The 22,257-nt window shown below is 37.9% G+C and overlaps 1 protein-coding gene across 3 annotated transcripts in view; it reads right to left on the reverse strand.

Annotated features, from left to right (window-relative positions):
* C2CD3 (C2 calcium-dependent domain containing 3) overlaps positions 1 to 22,257 on the reverse strand; it is a 128,615-nt gene that overhangs the window by 104,687 nt on the left and 1,671 nt on the right. Inside the window, exons 2-5 of one of the 3 annotated variants that reach the window (XM_010848851.1) lie at positions 19,936 to 20,217; positions 17,282 to 17,439; positions 8,470 to 8,684; positions 7,640 to 7,887 (exon numbers count right to left, since the gene is read on the reverse strand). In XM_010848851.1, coding sequence (XP_010847153.1) covers positions 7,640 to 7,887; positions 8,470 to 8,684; positions 17,282 to 17,439; positions 19,936 to 20,217 — 903 coding nt within the window. The other 2 variants (XM_010848852.1, XM_010848853.1) reach the window with 2 other exon arrangements.

Below are 22,257 nucleotides of genomic sequence, written 5' to 3' on the forward strand. Positions count from 1 at the left end.
CCCACCCGAGCTTTCCGATGATAATTTAGCTGGGCTGACAACTTGATTTTAGCCTAAGATGACCTAAGCAGAAAACCCAACCATACTTTGTTGGACTTCAGATCCATAGAACTGTGACTACTAAATGGGTATTATTTTTAAGACATTAAGTTTGTGGTAACTTGTTACATAACAATAGAAAATTAATATTCCCATTAATGGTACTACCCATGAATACTGATTTACATTTTGATATATTCTGTATAGTTTTTAATCTATGCATACATATCCCTGTACAGGTATGTGTATGTATACATATATATATAAATTTTTTCTTTTGCAAAAATGGCATATTATGTATACTGTTTTATAACTGCCTTTTCACTTAACAATATGCATTAACTTTTTTTCTATATAAATAATGGCTATACAATATTCCATTCAGAAATCACTGTATGCATTTTTATTTTTTAAAAAAACCTCTTTGGGATTCAGCCAGAAAATAGTTATCTTGTTTATTCAATGAGAAAGGATGAAGAAAACATGATCTGCTAGCACTGAAAATCTGGTTATAGAAGCTTTCTATACAAAGACAGAAATATAGATCAATGGAACAAAATAGAAAGCCCAGAGATGAATCTACGCACCTAAGGACACCTTATCTTTGACAAAGGAGGCAAAAATATACAATGGAGGAAAGACAATCTCTTTAACAAGTGGTGCTGGGAAAACTGGTCAACCACTTGTAAAAGAATGAAACTACAATACAACACTTTCTAACACCATACACAAAAATAAACTCAAAATGGGTTAAAGATCTAAATGTAAGACCAGAAACTATAAAACTCCTAGAGGAAAACATAGGCAGAATACTCTGATATAAATCACAGCAGACTCCTCTATGACCCACCTCCCAGAGTAATGGAAATAAAAGCAAAAATAAACAAATGGGACTTAATTAAACTCAAAAGCTTTTGCACAATGAAGGAAACTATAAGCAAGGTGAAAAGACAGCCTTCAGAATGGGAGAAAATGATAGCAATGAAACAACTGACAAAGAATTAATCTTCAAAATATACAAGCAGCTCAATACCAGAAAAACAAATGACCCAATCAAAAAATGCGCCAAAGAATTAAACAGACATTTCTCCAAACACATACAGATGGCTAACAAACACGTGAAAAGATGCTCAACATCACTCATTATCAGAGAAATGCAAATCAAAACCACAATGAAATACCATTTCACGCTGGTCAGAATGGCTGCATCAGAAAGTCTACAAACAATAATAAATGCTGGAGAGGGTGTGGAAAAAGGGAACTCTCTTACACCGTTGGTGGGAATGCAAACTAGTACAGCTGCTATGGAGAACAGTGTGGAGGTTCCTTAAAAACTGGAAATAGAACTGCCTTATGACCCAGCAATCCCACTGCTGGGCAAACACACACGGAGGAAACCAGAAATTGAAAGAGACACGTGTACCCCAATATTCACTTCAGCACTGTTTACAATAGCCAGGACATGGAAGCAACCTAAATGTCCACTGGCAGATGAATGGATAAGAAAGTTGTGGTACATATACACAATGGAATATTACTCAGCTATTAAAAAGAATGCATTTAAGTCAGTTCTAAAGAGGTGAATGAAACTGGAGCCTATTATACAGAATGAAGTAAGTCAGAAAGAAAAACACCAATACAGTATACTAATGCATATACATGGAATTTAGAAAGATGTTAACGACAACCCTGTATGCAAGAGAACAAAAGAGACACAGATATAAAGAACAGACTTTTGGATTCTGGGAGAAGGCGAGGGCAGGATGATTTGAAAGAACAGCACTGAAACATGTATATTACCATATGTGAAACAGATGACCAGTCCAAGTTTGATGCATGAAACAAGGCACTCAAAGCCAGTGCAGGGATGGGATGGGAGGGAAGTGGGAGTGGGGTTCGGGGTGGGGTGGGGGGACACATGTACACCCATGGCTTATTCATGTCAATGTATGGCAAAAACCACCACAATATTGTAATTAGTCTCCAATTAAAACAAATTAATTAAAAAAAAGAAAATGAAGCTTGATATATGACATGAAGTCCTCCTTGTTTTAGTTTCCAGTTAATACTTGGCTTAATTTGATATGGTTTAAAGATCTTTAATGAGGTAGGGGCTGCCGTCTCTGGGGTCGCACAGAGTCGGACACGACTGAAGAGACTTAGCAGCAGCAGCAGCAATGAGGTAGGGACACTCAATAAATGCTTTATGAATAAAGTAGTTAATGAAAAGAAGTGTCAACAATAAACTTCATTTGACTTTAGGGCCATGTAGAAAAATAGTTTTTCTACTGACACGGAAAACTGACACAGACTATTGTCCAGAGACAACAGTCTTGGTACTTTATGATCTAATCATACACAACTATTTTTAATTCCTTAAACACAATATTTCCTTTGTACTCTCAAAGTTCTAGGTATTCCATTCCATCAAAGAATTATCATGCAGTATTAAAATTGTTTATCTCACCCAATCAACTTTGAGGTGATGGACTGGCTTTTGTTAGTCTCTGTATCCTTTTTGCCTGGTATGTATCAGGAATTTGATTAAAAAAAATTTTCTTTGGCTTCCCTTGTGGCTCAGCTAGTAAAGAAACCGCCTGCAATGCAGGAGACCTGGGTTCAATCCCTGAGTTGGGAAGATCCCCTGGGAAGGAAAAGGCTACCCACTCCAGTATTCTGGCCTAGAGAATTCCATGGACTGTATAGTCCATGGGGTTACAAAGAGTTGGACATGACTGAGCGACTTTCACTTCATTCATTTTTTTAATTGAAGGATAACTGCTTTACAGAATTTTGTTGTTTTCTGTCAAACCTCAACATGAATCTGCCATAGGTATACATATGTCCCCTCCCTCTTGAACCTTCTTCCCATTTCCCTCCCTGATTAAATGTTTTAATAAATACTTCCACTGTTGTAATATATCACACATGATTATACTATATGCACTCATTAAATGTTTTAATAAATACTTCCACTGTTGTATATATCATATATAATTATACCATATCTGCTTTAGAATCTATTTCTCTTACTAGAATGAATTCATTAAGGTCAGGGACTCATTTCTCACTGTAACCCCAAACTCAAAACAATGGCTGACACAAAATAGGCACTCAAAAGCTATCTGTTGAATTGCATTTTTTGCTAAATAAAATATTCCCTGGAATGGTAATATTTTAAGAGTGACTTAATTAGTTATTAACATCTGAATAAGAACAGGCACTGAAGATTCTTTCCAACAGCAGATTTTAAAAAAGAAATAAACACTGATGGCAACAAGTGAACAAATCTGAGCAAGGACAGTCCTTTGATTGGCTTTCAAGTGGTTTCTTCCTTGAAACAAGCACTCTTAGAAAAGTTTCTCTAAAGTCTAAGGCATGGCAACAAAAACACCTTATCTCCTCTTCCTAAGAGGAAGCTGGTTCCCACACTAAGAAAGCTGTCATAGGATCTTCCTGAACCTCAACTCAGTAATCATTTTCTGAACACAGAGGAAAGGCACTTAAGTGAGTTTAGGACAAATGTTTCCCTTGTTTATTTCTTACATGTCAGGGGCACAGCCCTTGCTAAACAGGGAGGTATAAAGCTTCTGTTTTTTTTTCCTACTCCTTGCTATCTAAATCCCAACTCTTATAAGTAGGATGTATAGTTAGTGTTTCATAAATACTAGTCTGATGACTAATTTAGCTCTGTATCCCCTTTCATAAGGTCATTTTAATAAAGACCAGGAAGGTGGTTAAGTTTATGTATTATAATCCTCCATGACCTTAGCTCTAGACCTACTTACTAAAGTGGTCCACTTAAATCTTCATTCTCCACAGTCTTGTGGTTGGAAGGGATCTTAAAGATAAATGTCTACTTGGCGATTTAATCTCATCTGTAAGAGTTCCATCACAAAGTTATCCAGCCCACACCTGACCATTATCAGTGATAAAGAATTCACTCTCTTGAAGCTATCCTTTCCCATTTTTTCACAGGTAGGAATACTGGACTATTACCTCAGACTTAGTCACAATCTGTCATGTTTTATGTTTAAACCCAATGATTCTAGTAACCCTAATGGAAGAGATTTGCACATTGGCAGCCCATGGGTTGCACCTGGCACACTTTGTTTGGCTTGAACAGTTGGCCAGCAGAGTTCTTGATTTTTTTTTTTTTTTAAAGCAGGTCTAAGAAAATAATGAACGTACAACAGGACTGAAGCAAAGGACTCTGCCTTAGAGTCTAAGATAACAATGAACTGGAGCCAAGCAGCAGCTGTCCCCCTTGATAGAACAGAAACTCCCTAATTGTGAGTCCGTGTCTTCATTTTAAAATAGGGATAACAATTCCATTAAAAGGGATAACAATCTGATTAAAAGATGCTTACTCCTTGGAAGAAAAGTTATGACCAACCTAGACAGCATATTCAAAAGCAGAGACATTACTTTGCCAACAAAGGTCCATCTAGTCAAGGCTATGGATTTTCCAGTGGTCATGTATGGATGTGAGAGTTGGACTATAAAGAAAGCTGAGTGCTGAAGAATTGATGTTTTTGAACTATGGTGTTAGAGAAGACTCTTGAGAGTCCCTTGGGCTGCAAGGAGATCCAACCAGTCCATCCTAAAGGAAATTGGTCCTGAATATTCATTGGAAGGACTGATGTTGAAGCTGAAATGCCAATACTTTGGCCACCTGATGTGAAGAACTGACTCATTTGAAAAGACCCTGATGCTGGGAAAAATTGAAGGTGGGAATAGAAGGGAACGACAGAGGATGAGATGGTTGGATGGCATCACTGATTTAATGGACATGAGTCTGAGTAAGCTCCAGGAGTTGGTGATGGATAGGGAGGCCTGGCTTGCTGCAGTCCATGGGGTCGCAAGGAGTCAGGCACGACTGAGCAACTGAACCGAACAATCCCAACTTCACTCGGTTTTTGTTAAGTTTATATGTATAAGGCACCTGGCATAGTAGCTAGCAATAACGAATACTCAATAAATGGTAGCTGTTTAGCTGTTTTCTTAAGGCTAAATATCTCGTGGTGGTTCCTTCCCCAGTCTAGGTTGTTGTTGTTCAGTCGGTCATGTCCAACTCTTTGGGACCCTGTGGACTGCAGCACACCAGGCTCCTTGTCCTTCACTATCTTCTGGAGTCTGCTCAAACCCATGTCCATCGCGTTAGTGATGCCATCTTACTACCTCATCCTCTGTTGCCCCCTTCTCCTCCTGCCCTCAATCTTTCCCAGTATCAGGGTCTTTTCCAATGAATCAGCTCTTTGCATCAAGTAGCCAAACTATTGGAGCTTCAGCTTCAGCATCAGTCCTTCCAATGAATATTCCAGACTGATTTCCTTTAGGATTGACTGGTTTGACCTCTCTGTTACCTAAGGGGCACTCAAGAGTCTTCTCCAGCACCACAGTTTGAAAGCATCCATTCTTCAGTGTTCAGCCTTCTTTATGGTCCAACTCTCACAGCTGTACATGACTACTGGAAAAACCATAGCTTTGAGTAGATAGACCTTTGTCGGCAAAGTAATGTCTCTGCTAATTAATACTCTCTCTAGGTTTGTTATAGCTTTTCTTCCAAGGATCAAGTGTCTTTTAATTTTATGGCTGCAGTCACTGTCCACAGTGATTTTGGAGCACAAGAAAATAGTCTCTCACTGTCCATTTTTTCCCCATCTATTTGCCATGAAGTGACAGGACCAGAAGCCATGATCTTAGTTTTTTGAATGTTGAGTTTTAAGGCAGCTTTTTCACTCTCCTCTTTGACCTTCATCAAGAGGCTCTTAGGTTCCTCTTTGCTTTCTGCCATTAGGATGGTTTCATCTGCGTATCTAAGGTTATTGACATTTCCCCTGGCAATCTTGATTCCAGCTTGTGCTTCATCCAGCCCAGCGTTTCTCATGATGTACTCTGCATAGAAGTTAAATAAGCAGGGTGACAAGATACAGCCTTGAAACACTCCTTTCCCAATTTGGAACCAGTCCGCTGTTCCATGTCCAGTTCTAACTGTTGCTTCTTGACCTACACACAGATTTCTCAGGAGGCAGGTGGGTGGTCTGGTATTCCCATCTCTTTAAGAATTTTCTACAGTTTGTTGTGATCCACACAGTCAAAGGCTTTGGCATAGTCAATAAAGCAGTAGTAAATGCTTTTCTGGAACTCTCTCGCTTTTTTGATGATCCAACGGATCTTGGCAATTTGATCTCTGGTTCCTCTGCCTTTTCTAAAACCAGCTTGTACATCTGGAAGTTCTTGGTTCATGTACTGCTAAAGCCTAGCTTGAAGGATTTCGAGCCTTACCATGCTAGTATGTGAAATCAGTACTCTTGTCTAGATACTCTCCATAGAAGGAACTCTTCTATAGATCTTTAATATTAACTTCTTAAAAGGGCCTTCCTTTGCCAAGATGCATAAAACAGCATTCCCTCTTTTTCCCTGCTTCATTTTTTACAACTGCCATTATCACCATCTAACTCTACATACTTACCTAGTTTATCATCTGTTCCCATCTAGAATAGAAGATCCATAGGGTAAGATTTTAGGCCTTTAAAAAAAAAATAAATTGCTGTATTCCTCACACCTACAAGAGTGTCAGGCATTTAATAAGCGCTGAATAAATAACTGCTTAATGAAAGCCTGGTTCTCAAAGTCTGGTTCCCAGGTTTATACAAAATATTCCAGGTGTGAGATGACAAGTGCTGAGTATAGTGGGACAGTTTTCTTCGTTAGTGTAGCCTAAGGTTGCATTAAAGTATAAAATATTATAATAGGGGTATATTTTTAAAAATAGGAGATCACAGACACTTTAGTTGAAAAATTATGAACACAATGTTTTTCTTTATTTAAAAAAATCCTTATTAATGTAAATTATGTACCCAAGCAGTTTTAATTTAAAATATTTTTCTACTATTGTCATAGATATTCTACTTTGGAAATTTTACTTGTGAGGATGGCAACAAATTCATGTCATGCTGTTGATGTCACAGAGATATATGGCTGACCACTGCAGTGCAACACAAGGTACCAAAATTGCTTTTAAAATACTGCTCTCCAACATGAGGTGATCCGATCCAGATGCTATTTTCTTTTAAAATTTCAGACTAAGTTCTTACACAGGTATACCTACTCCTTTCTATTTCTGTTTGGTTGTCAATCATATTTAACTCCCAGGCTTAAGATTAGCAGTTTTTGTGCAATGAATGTTCCCAGTGAAACCAACAATTTTCAGAATATGAAACAGATTTAGTACTAGCCTCTGCACAATGGTATAAGTAAATTCTGATGAGGAGACAAAATTCTTATTCCCTTTGAATTATCTGGGGAAAAACAAGGACTAATATTTTTCTGTGATAAAGACTTTTCTTGCATACTCAGGTTCACTTTAAATGGCTTTCTCTAAACTTAAAATTATAAGCACCCAATAATTATTCAGAAGTAATTCAGTGGTTTAATAGAGCTGCCCTTCAATGGTTAGATTCTAGACTCTAGTAAGATTACTCACTTTTATTTGCCTATTTAGTTCAAACAGAAGTCTTGCTTCTCTTTGTACGTTGCTTAACGAGCAGAGTCCCAATAAATATAGCTTAGTCTCAGTTCACAAATATATTCATACCTGAAAGAAGGTCCTTGGTAGGGCGGTTGTTTGAAGAAAGAATGCATGAGTCACTGTGACTCTTGGCAACTGTGCTAATTTGAGGTTGGAATTCAGAACTGTTGAGAAGGGACATCTGCTTCCATGGGGCTTTGCCTTTCAGAGTCACAGACTCTAAACTCTGTCCTGAATTAAGATGGTGCTGGAGTCCACAGAAAGAGTCCTTTATTGTATCAGAGTTCTCTGCAAAGTACAAGTGGTCTTTCCCCCTGTTTTAAAATAAAGGAGAACGTCAGCAGTATATTAACCATTATGGTAACATTATACTTCATCGGAGACAGAAAGGGGATAAGTGGTGTATAGCAGTGTAGCTCAGACTTTGTAAATCTGTTTTCATCTCCCAAATGAAATAAATAATAGATGTTTTACCTATGGTATGGCTGTGGCTAAAGTGAGACAATGAAACAAAGAGCTCAGTGCTGAGCATGACACAAAGCAAATGCCTGATAATTATTTAAAATCAAAATCTATCTTTCTTCCTTCATTCCCTTTCATAAAACACTGCCTTTTCCCTCTTTCCCTCATTGCACGTCTATCATAGCATCTCTATATGACTTAGACATACTTATTTATCCGTGTATTGGCCTCCTCACTAGATTATGAGCCATCTTCAAAACAGGAATTGCCTCTTATTAATTTCTATGCCCAGCACCAGGAAACAGTGAGTACTTAATACTTATTTGGTGAAAAGACTACCTTTAGTCTTTTAAGCAACCTCAAATGAAAGACAAAAATTATGCATTCAGTGGGAGTTAGCTGACAGACTGATTGGTATTAGGTGTGGTAATTACCTTGGCGGGGTTGACCTACTGCTATTAGCTGCTAAATCTTTTTCATCAATTTTGGTAGTAGGGATCCTTGATGGGACCAGAAATTTAGTATTGCTTGCTTCAGAATATTCTCTGAAACCCCGCTCAGATAAAAGCACATTTTCTGTCATGTTAGTGGTAGGAAGAGGATTGTAGCTGTCATAAATTTCTGACAAAGGCTCCAGGGCAAGTGAGACCTGAAAGAGACATGCAATGTATTAGAAATTTTATTTTTTAGCACTGATTAATTTTTAAACTGTTTAATATAAATTAATGACCACCATTTCTTATAGGATCAAGTTCAAATTCCTGCCTACATCAGAAGCCTCATTTCTCACTGTGCTCTCCTCCCCCATTTTTCTCTCCTAGATTTACTAATTACTTAAGAGTTTTCTAAATTTACCTTATATTTCATTCCTTTATGCCTCTATATGCAGATTTCCTCCAGTATTACTTCCTCTATGAAAACTTTTTTGTGTCTAGGCAGAGATGTTATGGCCACTCCGTTTTCCATTTTTCAACTTACTCTGTATCTATCCATTCATATAACCTCCATTTATTAAATACTGTAAGAGGCCAGAAACTGTGCTACATTCCTCACATAGAGAAGCTGATGTGATGATATAATTCTGTCAGGAAAGTATATTATCCTAATTTGAAGATTAAAAAAAAGCAGATGCTTAAAGGAGGTATTTGTACTTTCAGTTTATTTGTTATCCTAATTAGATTTTTAATTTCTCGAAGGCATGGACTGTCTTATTCATTTTTCTGTAGACTAATCAGCATAAGCACACACTTAGTGCACACATCAAGTATGCATAATAATGACTAATGGTCTGACAAATAAAAAAACAACTTGTTGCATCCTTATTGTTAGTCATTTGAGAAAAATAAGGCCCTAGTTCTATGCTGGGGAGGAGGCAGGGTGAAGAGGAAGGAATAGCAAGATGTAAAGTTTTAGTTTTCTTGAAGTTTCCTTCATCATTTCACTCCATTGAATTCAGGCACTCTACTGAAAAACTCTCCAGTTCTCTGAAAAGCTAAACAAAGTCTAATGGGGGAGTAAAAAGTAAAACAGAGCCTAAAGCAAAACTTTAGAGAAGAAACTGAATAATGTACTCCCAAAGAAAAGCAGAGCAGTGTTGAAAGTTAGGCTACAATGACATAGAGAGCAGAAGGAATTGTTAAAGGATCCGAAGAGAGTTACATGATGATAAACGGCCTAAGGCAAAAATGAAAGATTGAAGTCAAACATTTTAAGAAGTCAATGGAGTAATTTGTGTGGAGAAATTGTCAAGACAGAGACTCAATAAACACATCTGGGTCTTGATGAGAACTCTGTTCATGAACCAGGTAGCACAAAGTCCTTTAAATCTATTCATCAAGATTTTCTACAAATGACCAGAATGCAGTGGGATAAATACTTCAAGCAGTCACTGCTCTAAGAGGATCACATAAAATCCTGGCTGCCCAAATGTGTCAGAAAATTGTCCCCTACTATGCATCACTTGCCAAAAGACTGCCACTGTATTCTAAAAACAAAGGAGACACTGAGAACAAAGATAGAGTCCCTGGCGTTAACAATGACCTACTGGCTGGTCATAGTTTTGCTTTTTCCTTAAAAAATTTGAACTAGTTACAAAACAACTCAAAGGTCTCTATTACCAGTGAGGGGGAAAAAAAGCAAGTCCAGGTACCTGCCACACCTACTTTACAATGAAAATACAGGTGTTGGTCTAGCTCCTTTGTTCAATTAACAAGTATTTTTTGAGATCAGTTCAGTGCCAAGTTCTGTGCTACTTGCCTGGGGCAAAGAGATAATAAAACATGGAATCTGACCCACAGGATCAGAGTATCTTGTGAAAGTCAGAGGGTTAGCTGCTCAGTAGTGTCCGACTCTTTGCCACCCCATGGACTACAGCCCACCAGGCTCCTCCGTCCATGGAATTCTCCAGGCAAGGGTACTGGAGTGGGCTGCCATTACCTTCTCCAGGGGATCTTTCCAACTCAGGGATTAAACCTGGGTCTCCTGCATTGCAAGCAGATTCTTTACCATCTGAGCCACCAGGGAAGCCATCTTGTAGGGAAATTTAATAAGAAGTAGTTTTAATATAAAATGATGTGTTTTAAGAATAAGTATGTGAACTGGGTGCTGCAGGAACACGAAAGAGGGGTCTGGGCTTGGGGAAGAGGTGAGGAAGAAGGGCCAGAGATGGCTTCCAGGACTGAAAAGTAAATACTCGAGTTCAGAACCTTAAATATGAGTGAGCAATAAAGTCAAGTGGGGACTGAGGTAAAACATTCCAGACAGACAAAAAAGCATGAGTCAAGTTTTGCAAGTTTAAAACAGAATACTGTTCCAGCAATTCCTACCAGTCCAAGCAGTCTCCACTCCTAACCTCTGTTTCCATACAGTGTACCCAATACACTCCTGTGTTCATTTCGCAGATCCTCGTTTCAGTCCACAGCAGTTATGCTCTACCCCAGTCAAAGTTCACCCTGGTGCTCATTCCTTTGACAACCCTTTCACTGAACTCTGCAGATTGTCTATTGGATACGAACTACCTCATCACTTCACACTTTAACTGAACATCTCTTTCTTAAAGTGTCCTCATTTCCCCCAAAGTTTCCCCAAAGGAAACTACTTCTTTTACTAGCTAGGACAGGGAGGTTGACTTATTCCTTTATGGTGCCATTGCCAGACCATCATTCTACTGCCATATATCACATCTCTTCTAAATTCCATGCCATCCACAAATACCTTGAATATACCACATGATTCACACATCTGTAATAAAATATCCTTAAGAACAGAATTCAGTGTTCTCTCAACGACTCAACGCTCTCTTTAGCACTAGGCTGCCCACAGTCATCTTCTACATTTACAACATATCAGTATTAGAGAGAGCAAACTAGTATATCTATTTTTCAGACTTATGCTGGTCAATATAGCATTTGTTAAGATTTTAAAATTATTTAACAGTGATTAAAAAAACAGATTTTAGGTAAAAATTTGAATTTTTGGCTTCTCTCAAAAAATTAGAAGTTTCAACAATCCTGGGTTCCCATTCCAATGTGGCAAAAATTAGCTGGAGTAGATTTCCCAGGCAAGAATACTGGAGTGGGTTGCCATTTCCTTCTCCAGGGGATCTTCCTGACCCAGGGACAGAACCAGTGTCTCCTGCATTGGCAGGTGGATTCTTTACTGCTGAGCCAACAAGAAAGGCCAAACTATGTTTAGATGCAAGTGACCACCATCATATTTAAGACATGGAACACCTGCATCACCCCTAAAATACTCCCTTTGTAGTCATACCTTCTCACCTTTAACCTCTAGCAACGATTGAGTTTGATAAAATACAATACTCATTTATGATCAAATCATCAGAAAACTTGGACTTTCTCAATGATAAAGGGCATCTATGAAAAATTTGCATCTAACATATTTAATAGTGAAAAGACCAAATGCTTCCTCCCATGAACAAGGCAAAGATATCTCCCTTGTTTTATCTAAGGCAAATGGATAAAAATTGTGTAATATTCATACAATGGAACACAACTCGGTAAAAGAGATGTACTGATACATAGAATAATATGGATGACTCTCAAACCTGGCTTATTCCAGTTAATATCTCTTTTTCCCCCTATTTATATTTTAAGAAATGTTAAGAAATGTTAATCCCTCTTGGTTGAGGAGCCAACGAATATTCACTGTTTTTAATATCTTATACATCTAAGATATTCTTTTGCAAATTCACTTTTGTATTTCGGTCAGTTCAGTTTAGTCGCATCCAGCTCTTTGTGATCCCATAACTGCAGCATGCCAAACTTCCCTGTCCATCACCAACTCCTGGAGCTTGTGCTCAAACTCATGTCTATTGAGTCCGTGATGCCATCCCACTATCTCATCCTCTGTCATCCCCTTCTTCTCCTGCCCTCAATCTTTTGCAGCATCAGAGTCTTTTCCAATGAGTCAGCTCTTCACATCAGGTGGCCAAAGTATTGAAACTTCAGCTTCAGCATCAGCATTGGTCTTTCCAATGAACATTCAGGGCTGAATTCCTTTAGAATTGACTGGTTTGATCTCCATGATGTCCAGGGGACTCTCAAGAGTCTTCTCCAACACCACAGTTCGAAAGCATCCATTCTTCGGTGCTCAGCCTTATTTATTGTCCAGCTCTCACAGCTATACATGACTACTGGAAAAACTAGCTTTGACTATATGGACCTTTGTAGGCAAAGTAATGTCTCAGCTTTTTAATATGATGTCTAGATTTGTCATTGATTTTCTTCCAAGGAGTGAGCTACATGGCTACAATCACCATCCACAGTAAATTTGGAGCCCAAGAAAATAAAGTCTGTCACTGTTTCCATTGTTTCCCCTTCTATTTACCATGAAGTGATGGAACTGGATGCCATGATCTTAGTTTTTTCAATGTTGAGTTTTAAGTCAGCCTTTTCACTCTCCTCTTTCACCTTCATCAAGAGGCTCTTTAATTCCTCTTCACTTTCTGCCATTAGGGTGGTATTATCTGCATATCTAAGGTTATTGATGCTTCTCCCAGCAATCTTGATTCCAGCTTGCGCTTCATCCAGCCCAGCATTTTGCATGATGTACTCTGCATATAAGTTAAATAAGCAGAGTGACAATATACAGCCTTGATGTATTTCTTTATACAGCCTTGATGTACTTCTTTCCCAATTTGGAACCAGTCCATTGTTCCATGTCTGGTTCTAATTGTTGCTTCTTGACCTACATACAGGTTTTGCAGGAGGCAGGTAAGGTGGTCTGGTATTCCCATCTCTTTAAGAATTTTCCACAGTTTGTTGTGATCTACATAGTCAAAGGCTTTACAGTAGTCAATGAAGCAGAAGTAGATGTTTTTCTGGAATTTTCTAGTTTTGTGATCCAATGGATGTTGGCAATTCGACCACTGGTTCCTCTGCCTTTTCTAAATCCAGCTTGTATATCTGGAAGTTATAAGTTCACATACTATTGAAACCTAGCTTGAAGGATTTTGAGCATTACTTTGCTAGGGTGTGAAATGAGTACAACTGTATGTTTGAATATTCTTTGAAATTGCCTTTGGGACTGGAATGAAAACTGACCTTTTCTAGATAATTAACCTTGCTCAATTACCCTCTTTTATTTTCTGTATCTTTCTTCACTTGCTTTTCTCTTGGTCTACAAATCAGGTCTCTTACTCTCTACAAAGGGCCAGCAAACTCATTCTGTAAAGGGGCAGAGGGTAAATATTTTCAGCTGTATTGAACAATCTTTTTTAAAATGACCCTTTAAAAATATAAGAAAACTTTCAGTTAGAAAGCCAGATTCAGACCACTAGGCAAAGTGTGCCAATTCCTCTTCTAAAGTATCAACAAATTTCTCAATTCTAGCACCATCAATCTTTTCCTCTACCATTCAAGTAAATTTTATATGTGCCTCTCATATGCCTGAGCACCATGTTAAGTGCTTCCATATTTTTTTTTGTATCACTTAATCCCTGCAACAAGGTTATAAGGTAAAAGTTATTATCTTCATTTTACAAAATAGGATACCGAAACTCAGAGAGTACAAATGAACACCAACCAATTTTTCCATGTCCAAGTCTGATGCTATATCCATTAGGTTACACTACCTCTCTCTGGAAAATAGAAATCTCTGTTATTTCTACTTCTTCACTGTAATTACTATTCATTTACTTATTCTATAATCTTTCAAAATCTGACCTGTCTCCAAGTCTATAAAAACAATTCTCCAACAAATCCAATGATATTTAAATAAAAAACATATAGTATTATTTTATCAGCTGACATTCAAATAAGAGGAAAAAAATGATCCAACGCTTTAGAAAACAGGCCAGCAGTTCCTCAAAGTTTAAATAGCTACCACATGATCACAATTCTATACCAAGGTATATACAAAGGAACTGAAAGTATCTGTTCACAAAAAACCTGTATGCAAATGTTCATAGCAGCATTATTCATAAAAGTCAGAAAGTTGAAACAATCCAAATGTCCATCAACTGAAGAATGGATAAACAACATGTGATATATCCATACAATAGAATATTATTTAGCTACAATAAGGAATAAAGTACTGGTTCATGCTACAACATAGATGAACCTTTAAAACATTACATTAAGTCAAAGAAGCCGGATACAAAAGGCCACATATTACATCATTTACACGAAATACAGAGAATAGGTAATTTATGGAGACAAAAAGTAGATCAGTGATTGCCAGGAGATGGAGAAAGTAAAAAGGGGAATGACTACTAATGGGTACACTGTTTCTTTTTGGGGTGATAAAAATGTTCTGGAATTAGATAATCACGATGGTTGCACGTTCTTATGACTATACTAAAAATTACAGAATTGTATACTTTAAAAGGGTGAATTTTATAGCATGTGCATTATATCTAATTTTTTTTAATAGGAAAAGAGGACTTCCCTGGTGGCCCAGTGGTTGAGAATCTACCTGGAAATGCAGGAGACATGGGTTCAATCTCTGGTCTAGGAAGATTCTACATGCCACAGGGCAACTGGATCTGTGCCCACAACTACCAAGCCAGTGGTCTAGAGCCCCTGACACACAACTGCTGCAACTACTGAAGCCCGTGTACCAAAAGCCCACTTCAGCAAGAGAAGTTCTCTTCAACAAGAGAAGCCACCGCATGGTGAGGAGCATGGGCACCACGACTAGAGAGTAGCCCCGCTCGCTCCAACTAGAGAAAGCCTGCGTGCAGCAATGAAGACCCTGCTGCTAAGTCACTTCAGTCGTTTCCGACTCTGTGCGACCCCATAGACGGCAGCCCACCAGGCTCCCCCGTCCCTGGGATTCTCCAGGCAAGAATCCTTCTCCAATGCATGAAAGTGAAAAGTGAAAGTGAAGTCGCTCAGTCGTGTCCGACTCTTAGCGACCCCATGGACTGCAGCCTACCAGGCTCCTCCATCCATGGGATTTTCCAGGCAAGAGTACTGGAGTGGGGTGCCATTGCCTTCTCCGAATGAAGACCCAGCACACTCAAAAATAAATGAATAAATCTTTTAAAAAATAGGAAAAGAACCAACCTAGAATTCTCTATTTCAACTGTTTTTATTTTCCCTTGTTTTTTTCCCCCTAGTCGCTGATCATACACATATATGTGAGTACACTTTCAATTCTCTTTGTTATCAATCTAAAATAATTTTTCGATGTTGCTATACAGTCATAACTACATAATCTTATCTTGTATGGAAACAAAATATTCCACTAATAGACTTTGGTTTTAATATTGTCCAATGAAATTGTTTGAATTTTTTCAATATTAGACGTGCATTTCCATAACCAGTCCTAAGTATATTACTTTCCCCTATTTTTATGGTATTTCCTTAATATAAGTCCCCAGCGGTAGAATTATTCAGGTAAATGATGTATGATCATTTTTATGGCTCTTGAAACACAATGCCAAACTGTTTTTGCTGGTCTGATGCAATTTTGTACCATAAGAGAAAAGCAGGAGTAATCCAGTCTCATTTTACCACAAAGTTACCACTATAAGGTGTCACTATCTTTCAATAATATTATAAATAAAAATATGATAAAGAGTATAGAAAATGCTAAGTTCTTTCACTTGCATGCATGCAAAATCAGTTTTTTCAGTCGTGTCTAACTCTTTGTGATCCTACAAACTGTAGCCCACCAGGCTCCTCTATCCATGGGATTCTCCAGGCAAGAATACTAGAGTGGCTTGCCATACCCTCCCTCCAGGGGAATCTTCCTGACCCAGAGATCGAACCTGAGTCTTCTGAGGCTCCTTCATTGTAGGCAGATTTTTTACCACTGAGCCACCAGGGAAGCCCAAGTTCTTTCATTTAGTTAAATCTATTTCTGGATTTTATTCTCTTCCTTTGACACAATTATGTGCTTGTGGTTTTATAACAAGTTCTTAAATCTGGTAATGTTATATGTTTTTTTTTCTTCTTTTTTGAACTGCTTTCTTAAATATCTGCTTAAATTTCTATCCATATTTTAGAATATATTTGACAAAGTATTAAACTCACCAAATTTCTCAAGGATTTGAATATTCAGAGTTCTCCAGGAAGAACTCCCAGAGTCTCCCTCAGAAAGGGACCCTTCTATGTTCTTTCCCACTATCCAGTATGTATATTTACTATATATGTATCACACTGTGTTCTATTTGTTACTGTCTTCTATTTCAGCCTACCTGACTTTGGAAAACTAACTGAAAGGACGATCTCTTATCTCCGTATCCTAAGTTAATGGCATATAACAGACTATCAAAAAAAAAATGTAGGCAGAATCAATGAATGAACATCAAAGATACCACTTAAATGAGTCAAACAAGCTACTACTGCTTGGCACTACCTTAGGAGCTGTGGGAAAAACAAAGAAAGTAGAAAATACTGTCCTGTTTCTCAAGGAATCTATAAACTAAAAGGAAAGGAAATTAAAAGGAAACTACAGATATATGATTTTGGAGACTATGTAAGATTATAACTGAACAATGATTATGTAATTCATGTTATAAAATTAATAGAGAGCACAGAGAAGAATGAATGCAGGAGGAGCTGTGAAGGATTCCTGGAACTTGAGATGGGCAGCAAAGAACTGAGAGGATATGGATAAGTGGGAAATAAGTACAAAACAGTCATTGGGTAAGAACAAAGGCATGGAGTGGGTATTTGCACGGTATTTGGGAGTCACGTACCTTCCAATTCTACAGACAGACTCAAATATTTGTGCCCCTGAAGTTTTACTCTATGTAGCAGACAATTATGATATTTTTACCTGGAGTTCTCCAAGTTTCTTAGATGTTGGTGAAACAATGGTAAAAAATCCATCGATGTGATGGGTTGGAGAAAGCTGGGCTAGTCCACTGATCTGAACTCTACCAACTGGAAGATGTTCAAGTTTGGTGATTACTTCCAGCACCAGCACAGCCATATCTAATCAAAAACAATTACAACATCAGCAGACATTTTTCATTTACTTTTTTTTTTTTTTGGAAATGGGCAGAGGAGTACACATTACCAAATGTTTTTACTTAAAAATAAAATCACTTTATTTTCAAATAAACTATTTTTTATCATATCATTCAGGGGGTGGGAAAGAGTAAACCCAAGATCAAAAAAAACTAAGTTTTAGGAAAAGCAATGACAAATATCTCAAATGGAGGGAAAAAAATTATACAGAAATAGTTAGCATATCAACTATTTGATAAGGAAAATACCTTTAACAGAGTATTTTATTTCTTTACATATTTGGCAAGGATTCAGGCTTTAGTTTTGAAATAAAAAAGTAACAATTCTCAGTTTTTAAATTCTCATCATATCTAGTTTTGAACTGGACAAAGGGCTGCTCTTATATAGATGCAGCAGCTGGTCCCTGCTTCTCAGGAGTATTTTATTACTTATTCCTCAATAATATCTGGAGGACTGAAATGCTGAGAGCACTTAGAACCAAAAGGAATGGAAATAAACTCCTTAACTGGATTCTTCAATTGGTTGCTTTGACTTAACACCTTCATGGTCCCAATTTATAGCAGGACAAATACAATGCATGCATATGCAATTTGAGATTATTTCAGAACAGTGTAACTTCTGAATATTTTCTTACCAAAGTTGAGAAAATGATTTATTTTCACCATCTGTTGAATGCTGTAGTGAAAAGAGCACTGGATTACAATTACAAGATCTGTGACTGTGTTGTGGCTCTGATATTCACAGACTATTTCTGTGAAAGCCACAGCTGTCTATAAAATAGGCATCACAATACTTTCCTCCCAATCCTCATGGCTGTGAGGAATGGTAGTATTGTAAATAAAACACATAGCACAGAATCCTTTTATATGGCAGTTGCTTAATGGTTGTTATATGACTTTAGGCAAATTACTTAACATATCACAGTCCCTGACTTATCTAATCATGTACGTTACCTGGAAATTCTGTGAACTAACAGTGTAAAAGTGCTTTGTAGAGTATAAAATAACATGCATGTATAGAATATGAGAAATCTATCAACATTTGTTGTTTATTTACTAACAGCCAGGATCACCTATGTCTCATTAATTTTCTTAATCAGATATCTATGCTGCTGCTGCTGCGTCACTTCAGTTGTGCCCGACTCTGTGCGACCCCATAGACAGCAGCCCACCAGGCTCCCCCGTCCCTGGGATTCTCCAGGCAAGAACACTGGAGTGGGTTGCCATTTCCTTCTCCATGGGTATCTTTTAAAAGCTCTTATCACTATCTACCTAATAACATAACTAAACTTCTCTGTGAATTTAGTTAGAATTAGATACCATTTGGATTAAATCTTTTGATTCATTTTTGTAATCTCCACAGCACCTAAGCACAATGTCTGAGGCAAGCTAAGTATTCTATACATATTTTTTGAATAACCGAATTTTTTTTCTTTATATTTTGATGTCTTCAAAAATTTCTTCTGGAAAGAATGTAAACTTAAGCAGAAGTTAATCTTTAATTCACCTCTGGCTTTCTTGTATTCTTAGCCCAATGCTTTTTACTGACTTGAATTGATTTGATAAGTCCACCATCTAAAACGTTTATATGAAAGTTTGACTTGAACAGAGAAATAACACAGTATATTCAGAATGCTGTCCTTGAACAGAAATGAAATTTTGGCTCTTGGTTCCCAGTAGAGGGATCCTCCCTTCTCTGAAAACCTGTACTACTAACTCACTAACACTCAATTGGTATTTAGCATATATTATCTTCTATTATTACTAAATTTTTTATTAGTAAATTTTATATCCTTATTATTAGTAAATTTTTTCCTTGAGTATAATGGAAGTTCCACAGTAGACATTATAGTTATATTACTTAAAGAAGTACAATGTAGTGACAAGTGAATGAGTCTTGGTGTCAGAGAGAAGTGGGTTCAAATTCTAGTTTTGCCATTTATCAACTATAGAACCTTATATAGCATATTCACGTCATCTCTCTGAACTTTGGTCTCATTGTCTACAAAATAGAGAAAATATCTATCTTTCAGGGTTATTGGGGCTTCCCTGGTGGCTCAGATGGTAAAGCGTCTGCCTGCAACGCAAGAGACGCAGGTTCGATCCCTGGGTCGGGAAGAGCCTCTGGAGAAGGAACTGGCAACCAACCCACTCCAGTATTCTTGCCTGGAAAATCTCATGGATGGAGCCTGGTAGACTACAGTCCATGGGGTCACAAAGAGTCAGACACGACTGAGTGACTTCACTTCACTTCACCTCAGGGTTATTAAAGATTAGAAATAATATGTATCAACTGGCAGCACATAGTATACTCTAAATAATAGTGGCAATTATAACATCTCTGAATCCTTAATAACTAACAGTGTCACAGCTACTAGGAGCATAATAATACCTACTCCTAACGACATAGCTACATGCTTCTTATTATGCCTGCTGATGAAATGACAAGACAAAAACATACCTGTTAGATAAGAGGTAAACTGCTTTGGACCACAGCGAATAGCATAACGTGTAGTTGTTCTCACAGCTTTTGGTTCAGTCTGCAATGCATCTCTGGGACAAAAGAGGGTTCCTTCTGATGTTTCTCCCCACCATCTCACCCGGACAAGTATACAAGCAGGAGGCTTTGCAATCTTCCATATGACTTTATTAACAGAAAGTTTCAGAAAGCAGCGTAGCTGGCCTTCAACCAAGGGTGGCAAGCTTGTAGATGGAGAAATGTCACTTAAACCTGTGGAGGAATCTGAGAATACAAAGTCAAAATTTAGTCTAAATATAGAAAACATATAATCTGCTTTTTGAATGAAAAACACATAAAAACATTTTAATCTCTACAGAGAGAAGGCTAATTCTATTTATCCTAATATATGAGAAGAAGTAACTGGCAAACCAGACCACAGAATAACCTATCTGGTCACCTAACTTAAGCCACCCTGAAAACTAGTTAGTATTCAGGATTGGATTCAGGTTACTGTGAGGAAAGAACACACCAACTTAAGACATACTAGTATAAACGCTTCTTTAACTGAAAGATACTAAATGAAAACTACGATACAGTACATAGATTTTAAAAAACCTCTGAAGCAGTTGAAATTTTTCTTCCAAGTACTCCTATTCTGATTATGGCAATGTCCAGTTTTAAAGACGCTACTGCTACTGCTGCTAAGTCGCTTCAGTCGTGTCCGACTCTGTGCGACCCCTGAGACGGCAGCCCACCAGGCTCCCCCGTCCCTGGGATTCTCCAGGCAAGAACACTAGAATGGGTTGCCATTTCCTTCTCCAAGGCATGAAAGTGAAAAGTGAAAGGGAAGTCACTCAGTCATGTCCAACTCCTATCGACCCCACGGACTGCAGCCTACCAGGCTCCTCTGTCCATGGGATTTTCCAGGCAAGAGTACTGGAGTGGGGTGCCACTGCCTTCTTTTTTACATAATTCTCATACTTTAAAACTGTCCTGTCAATTCACAAATGAAATGTACACCATACAACTCAGTGCTTCCATAAAGACCACCTTAAACTGTGTCTTTTCTTCCTGCCAATATCATATAATCAATGAGGACAGAAAGTATCACCTTTAGATTCTGCCACTATTCTTTAGCATAGTGCTATGTTCATAATATTTATGGCTTTTAGACAGATAACAACATGTAAACAAGGCAATTAAGCATGACTTTCTATACAGCTTTCCTTTAATGACCCTGATTGTCTTCCCCTTCACAGTATATTTTAACCATGACTTATAGGAAGTTTAAGAACTCATTCCAATATTACACACACCTTTCTATTCTTCTCACTTTTCCTTTGGAGAGTGGTCATGCCTCAAGAAGAAAATACACTGAAGTCTATCAGATCAGAAATTTATATAACTAATTCTTTGGATTTGTAAGAGAATACCCCTCTGCTTTCTTGAGTGAAGACCCATCATAATATTTATGAATAACTAGTTTCAATATAAAAATTATACACAGGCATGTGCATGACTATTACTGTATACGCACACAGTATAGTTAGAAGGACATTAGCATGTTATTTCATTTTGATTTTCCTATCAACCAAATATACTTGACTGGTTTGATGTAGGTAACACAGCACTGAACACTTTCACACTTCTGTTTCATATCTTGCATCATTCCTGAAAGGAAACACATTGCCTCAAAACTGCCTTAGTTATCTTTAAACAGCAGATAAGATTCACTTCTAGACTGCAGCTTTAGTCCTCAACCCAGTGGCTTAATGCACTATCACTATTCCAAATACCTCTCTGCCTATAATGTAAAAAGGCAGAGTCACCCAGTTTCTGTTTTGAGGCAGCTCTGCAGAAACTCAATTTTGTTTCCTGATCTGTCGTGGGTTCCCAGGGTGACTGTTCTTGCTGAAGCTAACATTCCCCTGGTCTCCTTACGTGGACTAACCTGATAAACTCCTCCTGTTAAACACTTTTACCATCTCAAATCCTTCAGAGATCTTCATACCCTCACCTCCTACCACAATGTCAATCCCCAGTCTTTCTTTCTCTCTCCTCTATAACTGGCTTTTCCCTACTCCCACCTGTAGCCCTTCATGAGTCATGATTGCCTCACGCCTCAGTCATTCAACTAACATTTATCGAGTCCTGTTGTGTGCTAGTTTTGGGGGATTCAGATCAGATCAGATCAGATCAGTTGCTCAGTCGTGTCCAACTTTGCGACCCCATGAATCACAGCACACCAGGCCTCCCTGTCCATCACCAACTCCCGGAGTTCACTCAGACTCACGTCCATTGAGTCAGTGATGCCATCCAGCC

Source organism: Bison bison, unplaced genomic scaffold (assembly GCF_000754665.1).
Source record: "Bison bison bison isolate TAMUID 2011002044 unplaced genomic scaffold, Bison_UMD1.0 scf7180017864276, whole genome shotgun sequence".
Classification (NCBI taxonomy): domain Eukaryota; kingdom Metazoa; phylum Chordata; class Mammalia; order Artiodactyla; family Bovidae; genus Bison; species Bison bison.